The sequence below is a fragment of the Pelmatolapia mariae genome, linkage group LG23 (assembly GCF_036321145.2).
Source record: "Pelmatolapia mariae isolate MD_Pm_ZW linkage group LG23, Pm_UMD_F_2, whole genome shotgun sequence".
NCBI lineage: Eukaryota > Metazoa > Chordata > Actinopteri > Cichliformes > Cichlidae > Pelmatolapia > Pelmatolapia mariae.
Window position 1 is genome coordinate 2580619 of NC_086246.1, and position 13061 is coordinate 2593679.

The 13061-nt window shown below is 40.1% G+C and overlaps 1 protein-coding gene across 1 annotated transcript; it reads right to left on the reverse strand.

Annotated features, from left to right (window-relative positions):
* Positions 1 to 301: 301 nt before the first annotated feature.
* Positions 302 to 2879, reverse strand: LOC134621113 (heat shock 70 kDa protein 12A-like). The gene is made up of 4 exons (XM_063467560.1): positions 2592 to 2879; positions 1857 to 2081; positions 1613 to 1784; positions 302 to 1338 (listed from the first exon to the last, which is right to left on the reverse strand). Exons 1-4 carry the CDS (start codon positions 2877 to 2879, stop codon positions 302 to 304), a joined length of 1722 nt encoding a protein of 573 aa, XP_063323630.1.
* Between the last annotated feature and the right edge of the window lie 10182 nt (positions 2880 to 13061).

The following is a 13061-nucleotide window of genomic DNA, read 5'->3' on the forward strand; positions in this document are numbered from 1 at the left end:
AGAGGAAAACCTCTGATTGAATGAAATCATGATAACAAACACGAAAATAAAAATTTGAAAATGTAGCAAATGTTTAAATATGTCAAAAAAAATAATGCGTCATTTACTTAAAACTGATTAAAAAAAACAATAAAAGAAGGAAACGATCCAGCATGCCAATACCTAAAAAGAAGGCAATTTTTCTAATAAGCTAACTTTGAAATAAGTCAGTTTGTATTAATTATCTTGAGCAATCGCTTATGCTTGTTGGATTCAGCTTTGAGGAAATATTTTATTTGATTATTATTTGATCTGAAAAACATTAACAACATGATTTAGTCCAGAAGTTGAGCTTGATCGACTTTGTTGATCCAGAATCTTTGTCAATGGCCGTGGCTGTCATTTCTGTGAAGCCAAACTTTATTTTCAGTTTGACTTGACGATGGGTACCTCCTGTAATGTCAGGCATGTCAACAACAAATGAGCACAATTTCTTTATTTCTTCCTCATCCACATACATTGGACTTTTTTTTTCTGTGCAGTAAAAGCTAAAGCTCATCTTTGTCTGATCTGCTTCCAGGGGATATAAGGTGTGATGTCTAATTTCATTCCAGCAAACATCCTCATCAATTTCCACCAGTTTATTAAAAATGCTACAGCACCACACACCCTCTGTGTTGACAAACTTCTTGTCTGGCGGGTGGTTAGACTCATCAAATGTCTTAGAAGTCTCAAAACCATAAGTGAAAGCACTTTTTCGAGATGCCACCAACCCTGGGCTTCTTCCAAACTTTACTGCTCCCTTCAGGATTGCTTCCTGGGGCCTAAAAGGACACAGAACTTTACACTGATCACCAAACTGATCAATCACATGTTGACGTAGAATCTTGCTTTCTGCGTATCCCCCCACTAACAGAATGTACTCGATACTGAAATCATTCTTTAATATGTCGCTGAGACTCTTGGTGATGCCCTTCAGACTCTCAGCAAAGAAAGACCTCAGTTTCTCTTTAGAGATTCTGATTGCTCCACAGTCCCAGGAAGCACCTTCCACTGATTCAAAGAACTTTTCTATTTCCTGTATTTTCTGAGCCAGTGTTCCCAGGTTATATGGACAGGACATCTGAACATCATCATCTACCTGTTTGAAAAATGTAAAATCATACATTATCCTCTGAACCTCACTTGGAAAGTTTTCCTCATATTTATCCCAGACACCATCACTGAAGATTTCTCTGAGGAACTCTTTGAATTTTCTGTCCACAGATTGTCCTCCCAAATCATTTCCTGAGGCCTTGTGCAGTTCCTTCAGGGCTCCTCCATCCAGGACTTCATGAACAGTGATGTCAATGGTTCCACCTGAAACACACAGGAAATGATGAAAGCTGACTTCCTGCAGCAGCAGACACAGTCAGATGTTTAGTTAGTAAGTAAGTAAGTAAAGTTTATTTATTAAGCGCTTTTCACAGACAGGCAGTCACAAAGTGCTGTACACAAAGGGTAAAATAAACCGAATGTTAGGTAACAAAATAGATAAATACAAAAGGTTAAATGTAAATAAAAATGTAACATAAAAAAAACAGTGTTGACAACATGTCTGTGGATGAATGTCTAACAGAGGGACACACAGTACCTCCACAGTCCACAACTATGTACTGTGTTCCTGGAGACTGATCCAGTGATCCTCCATCATGATTCTGTGTGATAAAGCCATCAGCTGGCAGCTTCTTACACCAGACTGAGGCTGCCTCTGGTTCCAGTGCAATGATCAGGCTGTGTTGATTTCCTTCTGTAACGATTCCTGCCTGGAAGTGAAAGAAAACTGAATCGGCTGAACATTTCAGGATCTCAGAGCTCTCTTAATAAAATTATGTTACCTGAGTCGCAGCTTCTCTCATGAACTGCTTTGCTGATGGATCCCAGATGGCAGGTACAGTCAACACCCAGGTGAAGTCAGAGGATATGAATTTCCTTCCCTCTGTGTTGGCATTTATGCTCTTCAGTGCGTCTTCCTTCAGATACCACAGTGCTGTTGTAAACACCTTAAAGGCTGTCACTGACTTCCCATTTGCAGCTTTAATCATCAAATCTCTGTTGAGTTTCTAGATATGATTGATAAGATGTTAGTTTGCTTACAGACAATTAATAAATCCCTTGTGAGTCAGTTTAATTTTTCTGGTTTATTTAGTAAATGTTAAAGTCAGACTGATGCTTAAATCCCACAAAGTTCCTACAATTTCTATAAAGTGTTAGCAGGATCTGTAAAACATTTTGGCAGATTTCTGCACCACCAGTAAACCTGGAGGTCCATATCTGGCTTAACAGCACAAAACAGGCAATCATTCACACATATTGCTATTTTGGAATTACTAAGAAGCCTATCAAAGATGTCGTTGGTGTGAGGAAGCTAAAAAAAAAAGTCAACACAGAAAGGACTCATTTGATCAGTGGTGTCAAACCTAGGACGTTCTTGTGTCTTCGTCAGCAACAATACAAACACCACACCACTATACAGCCTGTAATTCATCAGACATGTATAAATAATTTATATTGTTTTTGATATGATCTCGATGTCTTATTCAATAATTTTACTGAAGAGATTCTTAACTTACTTTGCTATAGATTTCCATCTTGAAGTTTTCAAAAAAGTAATGTCTCTTTGCTTCTTCTCCATGCATCTTGATATAGGTTGTTTTACCTTCATAACCAAACTGCAGAAATTCTTCTTGTTCATCAAATAGAATGCATGTTGGCGTCTTTGGAGTGTCCTGTCCATGCTCTTTTCCCCATCTCTTCAAAAAGGGTTCAGTTTCTTTCGCTTTGGGTGTAATATTGAAGGCATAGCCACTGTATGCCGTGCCAAAATCTATGGCTATGATACAGTCAAGTGACTCGTTCATTGCTGAAATTAACCTGGCAAGTTTAAAAGATGAAAAAAGTTAAAGTGCGAATAAGCAGCAATCGGAGAGTATTTATTCTTTTTCTTTCAGGAAGCCCTGCCCCTATCTTTTATGTCACAATGTCGTCATAGCAGACAAGCCAGTTTTGAACTTGACTTGCAGTACTCCCAGGATGTAATAGTAAATGTTAGACCTATTGCCTGTGTGTGCTACTGGTTGCACCCGTTGACATCTTTAAACAGTCCTCATCTTCAAACTGGCAGAATCACATTCCTGGGATAGAAGCTTGTGGCATTCTCACATGATTTTTTTTTCAATTTAAGGAAGGAAATGCAGCAACAAAGAGAAACTCGATTAAAGAACTGACATTGACACTGTGCTCACATCATCTCACTGACTGGATTACTTCATATCAGATGTAAAGAAAAGCCAAGCCCAGATGTAAGCGAAGGAGACACCCTATTGGGAGAAGCCCTAACATCAAATGACCCTTTTGACCTCAGTAAATCAAATGATAAGGTGGGGCAAGGTCTCACAATGGGTTCACCTGAAACCTTGGTTGATTGTGACACACACCAGTTTTCACACCTTGACCTATGTAATTAGGCAGATGATCAGTAGGGGGTCAATGACCCTCTTAAGGGACCACTCCTAATAGGGAATCTGGGGTTCTTCACCAATTGCTCTTAGAACTGAATAAGCTGCTCAGATGACAAGTGAAAGAACTTAAGTCAAGTCGCTTTTCTCCTTACTCCTTAGACTTTTTATTTGTATTGTTACATGTCCTATTTGATTGAGTTTCTCTTTGTTGCTGTATTCCCTTCCTTAACCCTTTAAAACCGGTCGGAGCGGACACGCTCCGTTTTGTGTAACTATTTTTAAATCCCTGTGAAATGTGGATTATTAAATATTAGGTCTCTCTCCTCCAAGTCTCTGTTAGTACATGACTTAATAATTGATAAACAAATCGATTTACTCTGCCTTACAGAAACCTGGTTGCAGCCGGATGATTATGTTAGTTTAAATGAATCAACACCCCCGAGTCATTCTAACTACCAGAAACCTCGAAGCACAGGCTGAGGGGGCGGAGTGGCAGCAATTTTTCACACATGCCTATTAATTAACGAAAGACCAAGACAGACTTTTTATTTAATTTGAAAGCCTGATGCTTAGCCTTGTCCACCCCAGCTGTAAAACTCAGAAACCAGTCTTACTTGTTATCATCTATCGTCCACCTGGGCCTTACACAGAGTTTCTATCTGATTTCTCAGACTTTTTATCTGATTTAGTGCTCAGCTCAGATAAAATAATTATTGTGGGTGATTTTAACATCCATGTAGATGCTAAAAATGACAGCCTCAACATGGCATTTAATCTGTTATTAGACTCAATTGGCTTCTCTCAAAATGTAAAAGAACCCACCCACCACTTCAATCACACTCTAGATCAAGTTTAAACATATGGCATAGAAACTGAACATTTAACAGTGTTTCCTGAAAACCCTCTGCTGTCTGATCATTTCCTGATAACACTTACATTTACAATAATTGATTACACAGCAATGGAGAGTAGACTTTATCAAAGTAGATGTCTTTCTGAAAGTGCTGTAACTAAGTTTAAGAATATAATCCACCCACTGTTATCATCTTCAATGCCCTGTACCAACATAGAGCAGAGCAGCTATCTGAACGCTACTCCAACAGAGGTCGATTATCTTGTTAATAATTTTACCTCCTCACTACGTACGACTCTGGATACTGTAGCTCCTGTGAAAACTAAGGCCTCAAATCCAAAGTCCCTGACTCCGTGGTATAATTCTCAAACACGTAGCCTAAAGCAGATAACCCGTAAGCTGGAGAGGAAATGGCGTGTCACAAATTTAGAGGATCATTATTTAGCCTGGAGAAATAGTTTGCTGCTTTATAAGAAAGCCCTCCGCAAAGACAGAACATCTTACTATTCGTCACTGATTGAAGAAAATAAGAACAACCCCAGGTTTCTCTTCAGCACTGTAGCCAGGCTGACAAAAAGTCAGAGCTCTACTGAGCCAACAATCCCTTTAACGTTAACTAGTAATGACTTCATGAACTTCTTCACAAATAAAATTTTTATCATTAGAGAAAAAATTACCAATAATCATCCCACAGATGTAATATCGTCTACAGCTACTTTTAGTACCATCAATGTTAATTTCGACTCTTTTTCTCCAATTGATCTTTCTGAGTTAACTTCAATAATTAATTCCTCCAAACCATCAACGTGTCTTTTAGATCCCATTCCTACAAAACTGCTCAAAGAAGTCCTGCCATTAATTAATTCTTTGATCTTAAATATGTTAAACCTATCTCTAATAATCGGCTATGTACCACAGGCCTTCAAGCTGGCTGTAGTTAAACCTTTACTCAAAAAGCATCTCTAGACCCAGCTGTCTTAGCTAATTATAGGCCAATCTCTAACCTTCCTTTCATATCAAACATCCTTGAAAAAGTAGTTGTCAAACAGCTAACAGATCATCTGCAGAGGAATGGCTTATTTGAAGAGTTTCAGTCAGGTTTCAGAGCTCATCACAGCACAGAAACAGCTTTAGTGAAGGTTACAAATGGTCTTCTTATGGCCTCTGACAGTGGACTCATCTCTGTGCTTGTCCTGCTAGACCTTAGTGCTGCGTGTGATACTGTTGACCATAATATCCTATTAGAGCGATTAGAACATACTGTAGGTATTACAGGTACTGCACTGCAGTGGTTTGTATCATATCTATCTAATAGATTCCAATTTGTACATGTAAATGGAGAGTCCTCTTCACCCACTAAGGTCAATTATGGAGTTCCACAGGGTTCAGTGCTAGGACCAATTCTATTTACATTATACATGCTTCCCTTAGGCAGCATCATTAGAAGACATAGCATAAATTTTCACTGCTATGCAGATGACACGCAGCTCTTTCTATCCATGAAGCCAGGTAACACACACCAATTAGTTAAACTGCAGGAATGTCTTAAAGACATAAAGACCTGGATGGCCGCTAACTTTCTGCTTCTTAATTCAGATCAAACTGAGGTTATTGTACTCGGCCCTGAAAATCTTAGAAATATGGTATCTAACCAGATTCTTACTCTGGATGGCATTACCTTGGCCTCCAGTAATGCTGTGAGGAACCTTGGAGTCATTTTTGACCAGGACATGTCCTTCAACGCACATATTAAACAAATATGTAAGACTGCTTTCTTCCATTTGTGCAACATCTCTAAAATTAGAAATATCCTGTCTCAGAGTGATGCTGAAAAACTAGTTCATGCCTTCATTACTTCCAGGCTGGACTACTGTAATTCTTTATTATCAGGATGTCCTACAAACTTGCTGAAAAGTCTTCAGTTAATCCAAAATGCTGCAGCAAGAGTACTGACAGGGACTAGGAAGAGAGAACATATTTCTCCTGTTTTGGCTTCCCTTCATTGGCTTCCTGTTAAATCCAGAATTGAATTCAAAATCCTGCTCCTCACATACAAGGTCTTAAATAATCAGGCCCCATCTTATCTTAATGACCTTGTAGTACCATATCACCCTATTAGAGCACTTCGCTCTCGCTCTGCAGGCCTACTTGTTGTTCCTAGAGTATTTAAAAGTAGGATGGGAGGGAGAGCCTTCAGTTTTCAGGCCCCTCTTCTGTGGAACCAGCTTCCAGTTTGGATTCAGGAGACAGACACTGTCTCTACTTTCAAGGTTAGGCTTAAAACTTTCCTTTTTGCTAAAGCATATAGTTAGGGCTGGACCAGGTGACCCTGAATCCTCCCTTAGTTATGCTGCAATAGACGTAGGCTGCCGGGGATTCCCATGATGCATTGAGTTTTTCCTTTCCAGTCACCTTTCTCACTCACTATGTGTTAATAGACCTCTCTGCATCGAATCATATCTGTTATTAATTTCTGTCTCTCTTCCACAGCATGTCTTTCATCCTGTTTTCCTTCTCTCACCCTAACCGGTCGCAGCAGATGGCCGCCCCCCCCTGAGCCTGGTTCTGCCGGAGGTTACTTCCTGTTAAAGGGGAGTTTTTCCTTCCCACTGTCGCCAAAGTGCTTGCTCATAGGGAGTCATATGATTGTTGGGTTTTTCTCTGTATTTATTATTGTGCGATCTACTGTACAATATAAAGCGCCTTGAGGCGACTTTTGTTGTGATTTGGCGCTATATAAATAAAATTGAATTGAATTGAATTGAATTGATGCACGTCGTACTGTTCGCTAAACATTAACTGGCTGAATGTGGAAGGGTCTGTGATTAACTCAGGTACGGTCCAACATAATACTCACTATCCCTAATCATACAGCTCCCTCTCATTGTGACACTAGGTATTATGCCCTGCTTGACAAAGTACTCCAGAAGTGTGTAGTTATCAAAGCCAGATGCATTATATGCTATGAAGGTGTACCCGACATCTCGGGCGTCTATAATGCTGCACGAACGCTGCCACACATCTTAACGTATTAAATGATTACCCTTCAGATCCGAGGCACAAACAGAGTTAGCCTCATGTTTGCCATTGTGGTACCGTGTCTCAAAATCATATAAAATATATTTATCACTTGGCTTCTGTTTTTCACCAGGCTGTATGAAACACTGGTGGTCAGAGTAGCCAGCTAATTTAGGTTCACTGCAGTACTCGCATCTAGGCTGTGCACATCTGTGTGGTGATTTCTTTGATTCTTGATACATGCCACAACTCATGCAATGCTTCATATTATCACAAGGGACCATGTTGTGTTTCATTTCTGGCAATTTGTGTTGTTGGTAACAGTGTTGTGATTTGCAGATGTGGTTACAGTCGCTGCATTTCACGGTGGGTCTGCTGTGGTGATGACAGAGTGTGAAACATATGTTACATCTATATTTACAGCCACGGATGTGGTATAGTGTTGCTTAATATGTGTTGTAACAGAAATTACACACTGTTGGGATTTGGATATATATTCTTAATGCTTATTTGCTGATTATATTGTTTTATGTATTTTAATAAGAGAGGGCCAGCTCTGAGTAGAATCTGAGCCAAAAGTACTGACAGGAAACTGCATGATGTTGCAAAGCACAGGAGGTGCAGACAGAAAGTGAAACTAAGCAGAGTATGTTGATCGAAACTTAGAGTGCGTGACGTGCTGTGGAAACATATATATATATATATAAAACCATCCTGGCTGCTGCTGCTTTCAGACCTGAGCTTGTGTCTTTGTTTGTTCAGGTCTCCTTTTCCGGAAATGTAAAATAAAGATCATGTTTTGAGTTTTGACCACTCTGAGCCCAGTCTTTTTCGGCTGCCAAAGGAATGCAAGAACTGAATTTAATAACACAAAGGCTGCCCTGAGAAAAGCTGATGGCTTTAAAATCAGGTTATAGTGTTCGTTATGCAGGTACATCATCACAGTGTTTGGGTTCGGCTCATCATGTGGGAAAAATCAAAGCAGGCGTTTAGGTACTGCTGCGTGATAATAGACTACATTCTTGATGTTTCAGTGTTTCTCAAATCTGCTAACATCAGTGAGTGCTACTTTCTGTGTGTCACATAGCCCTAATTGTGCATGTATCTGTTTAGCCATAGAGAGTTTTTCATGCTCAGGCGATGTTGCTTTTAATGCAAGTGCTATGCAAAGTTAGAAGCACAAATTGTTGTGGGAATTGTTTGGTATGTACAAATGTTTGCCTTTTTTTTGACAGTATGTCATCATATGGCAGGTGCGCTAATCTTAAAAGGGCACGGCCGCTACTGTTCTGTGCTACTGTGTCAATAAACTCTAATTCCTCATCACCGATTCGTCATTAGTCTGTATGACTTGAGCTATTTGATTGAGAAACAGATCTGCATTATACTGATCTTCAGCATTTAAAACAGCCTGAACATCAGAAGCCAGGGGCAGTCCTCTCAAAACAACATTCAAAACACTGTCCACCTGAGACCCAGCAAGTGCCCTATCTAACACATTGGCTAAGGAGTCTCTCACCCTTGCTGGCACCTTTTCTAGATAATCAAAACTTGTGTCCCTAAAATCAAGACGCTCACGCAATCCTCGTGCATTAAAATTAGGTATCTCTCTAATTCTAGATTCGCTGTGTCTACCCAACCCAGACTGAACAACGGGCTTGACTACTGCCGCACTTGTCTGTGAAGGATTAACACATAACAAATTTTAAATGTTTGAGGGGTTGTGAGGAGGAGTAATACTGATCATGTGTGGAGGTGCAACAGCAGTAGAAGCACCCAGACATACTTGTTTGACATGTGCATACACCCGAGCAGGTGTGACAGAAGCTTGGCATCAGACGCAAGATCAGCCATAGCAGCAGCAAGACAAGACATGCAGCAAGACAAGGTTGTGCAATACAATCAGACGCAAAATCATCAACAAGAGATTCAGCAGCAGCTACAGATCCCCCATGGACAGACAGCGCGAACATCAGATGTTGTGGCATGCATGTTATTAAGTCTTCTATGTAAAATATCACATTTGTTTATTGTTTGTTCAGACCATTGGTTAAAAGCTTCAAAGTCAAACCATCTACCAGGACTGGAGGTACCATTATTGTTTTTAAATAATTTATTAGGAGGGTCCATGGTGTGGTGTGGATTTTAAAAGTCAGAGACTTAAAATTCTGGTGTAAACATTATCTAATGCGCTGCATGTTTTTTTTTTTTTCTGCCTCGGTAACCTTAGTTACCTTAGCACCGGCTGTCCTCCTGTGTTGCTTGTTTTTGTTGGTTAAGTTTGGCTTCAATCAAACATAATTTATCGACTAATGAAGCTGTATGACTCTGATTATCATCGGGAACACCGTCAGCATTCATGCAGGCGTCGTAAGCCTCTAATAGTTGAGAATCTACTATACAGCCTTCTTCAAACTCTATGCGTGAATTATGGCTATTTGTAATACACTCTGATGTGGTTGGTAGGTGAACTAAATTTAAAACTAAGTGGGAGGTAAGTGGAGAGGTGTGGGAGGTAAGTGACGGAAGTGACGACAAGGTAAGCGACTCATGTTGTAACTGACGTCAGACGCCGGAGATTTTGGTGGAGAATTAAAGCGAATGGTAGTTTAGAATTGAACAAATTCCTTTAAGCTTCAGTATTACCAAATACACTTATCAATTGTGTTATAACTAACAACATTTGTCTAAATCATCTCCAACACCCCGGAGAACAATGGGGAGAGTTTAGAGGCTCTTCAAGATTACATTGATCAGTGCTTCCAGGATCTCGTGATGAAGAAGGCCCAGAATACATCTTCCCCGGCCAAATCTGAGACGCCGTTGTTTAAAAGACTTTGCCTGGCAGATTCCCCCGGCACAACATCGCCATCCGACAAAGATATTGTTGACATACTGGAGTCAATCGACCAACGATTGTCCAGTTTCGATGCAAGGCTCTTCTTGGTGGAGATTCTTCACCGGGAATTTAAATCCTTGCGAGAGTCCCTGGAGTTCAGCCAACAGCAGGTGGAAACACTCGCTGCTGAAAATGCCACGCTAAGGGAGTCGGTGAAATGTCTCACAGACAATGTTACTTACCTAAATAGAGAAAATAAAAAATTAAAAGAAACAGTTATAGATCTACAAGCTCGTGGCATGCGTGATAATCTGATATTTTCTGGTATTCCAGAAGCCGCTGGAGAGGACGCGGAGACTACGTTAAAAAGCTTAATCAAAACCCACCTGAATCTGCTGGAGGACACGGTGAAGAACATCGTCTTCGATAGGGTGCATCGTCTCGGCCCTATTCGGGCTGCGGCCGGGAGACCACGTCCTATCGTGGCCAAATTTGGCCACTTCAAACAAAAGGAACAGGTGAAAAGCCGCGGCAGGGAATTAAAAGGAACGGACTTCAGCGTGAACGACCAGTTGCCCAAAGAGATCCTCGAATGACCCAGGGTCCTTTTCCCAATCCGACATGGCTTCATCCAGAAGGGCTCCCACGCTGTCATCACTGTGGACTGGCTGTATGTGGATGGACAGCTCCACCGCGACCCCGACATCACTCCGTGGCTGTATTAACTTCACACCAGATAAGAATCCGCTACACCCTTTCCCCATCCACTCACACTAACTTGCATTAACATCTGTTTAACTTACTAGTATCAAATCACATCTTAAGTGTGATTTCATAGCAGAATTTACACCGTCACTCTCCGTCAATGGTTTGATTGGAATGTTTACGGGTTTTTTCCTTCTCATTTTTTTTTCTCTTTCCCCCCCCTCTTGTTTTTATGCTGCTCACCCTTGTCCTTGGTTTTTTCTTGCTTTTTTCTTTCTTTCACTGCTTCGATCACCTGCCTCCACACTCATCCACAAACAACATCCTTTATTTCGACACATACGCACAGCACGATCACGCACAGTCATGCGCTCAACGGCAGGTCTGTGTGCGCTGTGTGATTGATGTAAATCACACAGCGCACACAGACCTAAAGGATACACACACTTAAGCCAAGCGTACTCATATTAGTAAATATGCACACACATAGTCAGACTCAGGGAGCATCTCGCCACACATTCTTTCTCTCTATCCCTCTCTTTATTTATGAACAAGTGATGTATTCTCTCCACCTGTCTAAGCAACACACACAGCATACACCCCTAGTTATACACAGACATCTATGGGTGCACTAAGATTCGTTACATGGAATGTAAATGGAGCTGGCTCCAGAGAAAAGAGGTTAAAAATATTTAACCAACTCAAAAACTACAGGCAGATGTCGTCCTTTTACAAGAGACCCACAGACCTCTTAGAGGTTCGAATGAACTTAAAACACCTGAGTTTCCTAACGTGTTCTCAGCCTGTTATAATTCTAGACAAAGGGGAGTAGCAATTTTAATACATAAAAAAATTAATTTCACAGTACTCGATTCAGTTATAGATCCAGAGGGAAGATTCTTAATCATTAAACTATCTATACTTGATAAAATGTATGTAAGTGATGTAATGTATTGTAAGTGTATATGGCCAAATTCTGAAGATCACTCATTCTTTCACAGTTTTTTCAGTGCACTCTCTGAACACTTAGATGGCACACTTGTTCTTGGAGGGGACCTCAACCTTGGACTAAATTAAGAAATGGATAGGTTCAATACAGCAGGAACTCAGCGTAATTGGCAGTCCACAAATATAATCAAACAGTATATGAGCGACTTTGGTCTTTGCGATGCATGGCGCTCCCTTCACCCCACCAGTAAGGAATATACTTTTTTCTCACATGTTCATCACGCCACTCGTCTGGATTATTTTTTGGTCAGCAGCTCACTGCTGAGTGACATTTCAGACACTGAGATTCACCCTATAGCTGTCAGCGATCATACTCCTGTATCTTTAACACTAATGCACAAGAATAATACCACGCCAAGTAAAAACTGGAGATTTAATACATCACTGCTTAAAGATGAAGACTTTTAAATATTATATTTTAAATATTTTAAAAAAGAGTGGACTTCATATTTAGACTTTAATGACACTCCCGGAACATCAGCTTCTGTTCTATGGGAAGCAGGGAAAGCTGTGATGAGAGGTAAAATAATTTCTTTCTCATCACATAAAAAGAAAAAAGGAAACAAAAATGTTCAGGAATTAGAAAAAACCATCAAATCCCTAGAAGAAGCCTACGCGTGCGACCAAGATCAGGAAACATTGAACAAAATACGCAAAACAAAACTAGAATTAAATGAGATAATTGATTAACAAACAAAATTCTTAGTACAAAGACTACGCTTAAAAAATTATGAACATGGTAATAAATCCGGTCAATTTTTAGCAAACCAACTAAAAATACAGAAAGAAAAAACAACTATATGTGCTGTCCAAGATTCATCTGGGAACACAGTATATGACCCGAAACAAATAAACAACATTTTCAGGGATTTCTATAAAACATTGTATTCACCACAAATAAACCCATCTAAAAAGGAAATTGATCAGTTTTTAGACAACATAACTCTCCCAAAATTATTAGACACTCAAGCAATGGCACTGGATTCACCACTGACATCAGGTGAACTCCAGGAAGCCCTGATAAGTATGCCCAATAATAAGGCTCCCGGTCCAGACGGTTTTCCTGCAGAATTCTACAAAGAATTCTGGACGATTCTAGCACCAGTTTTTTACAGAACGTTGTTGGAAATCAAAGAAAATGGCAGACTTCCATCAAATA

Excerpts from the sequence above, each read along its gene's own strand:
- LOC134621113 (XM_063467560.1), bottom strand. The coding sequence starts at position 2,879 with ATGAACGAGTCACTTGACTGTATCATAGCCATAGATTTTGGCACGGCA. Across the intron at positions 2,082-2,591 it reads AGATGGAAATCTATAGCAAA|AAACTCAACAGAGATTTGAT; the intron begins GTAAGTTAAGAA and ends AATCATATCTAG. Across the intron at positions 1,339-1,612 it reads CATAGTTGTGGACTGTGGAG|GTGGAACCATTGACATCACT; the intron begins GTACTGTGTGTC and ends TGTGTGTTTCAG.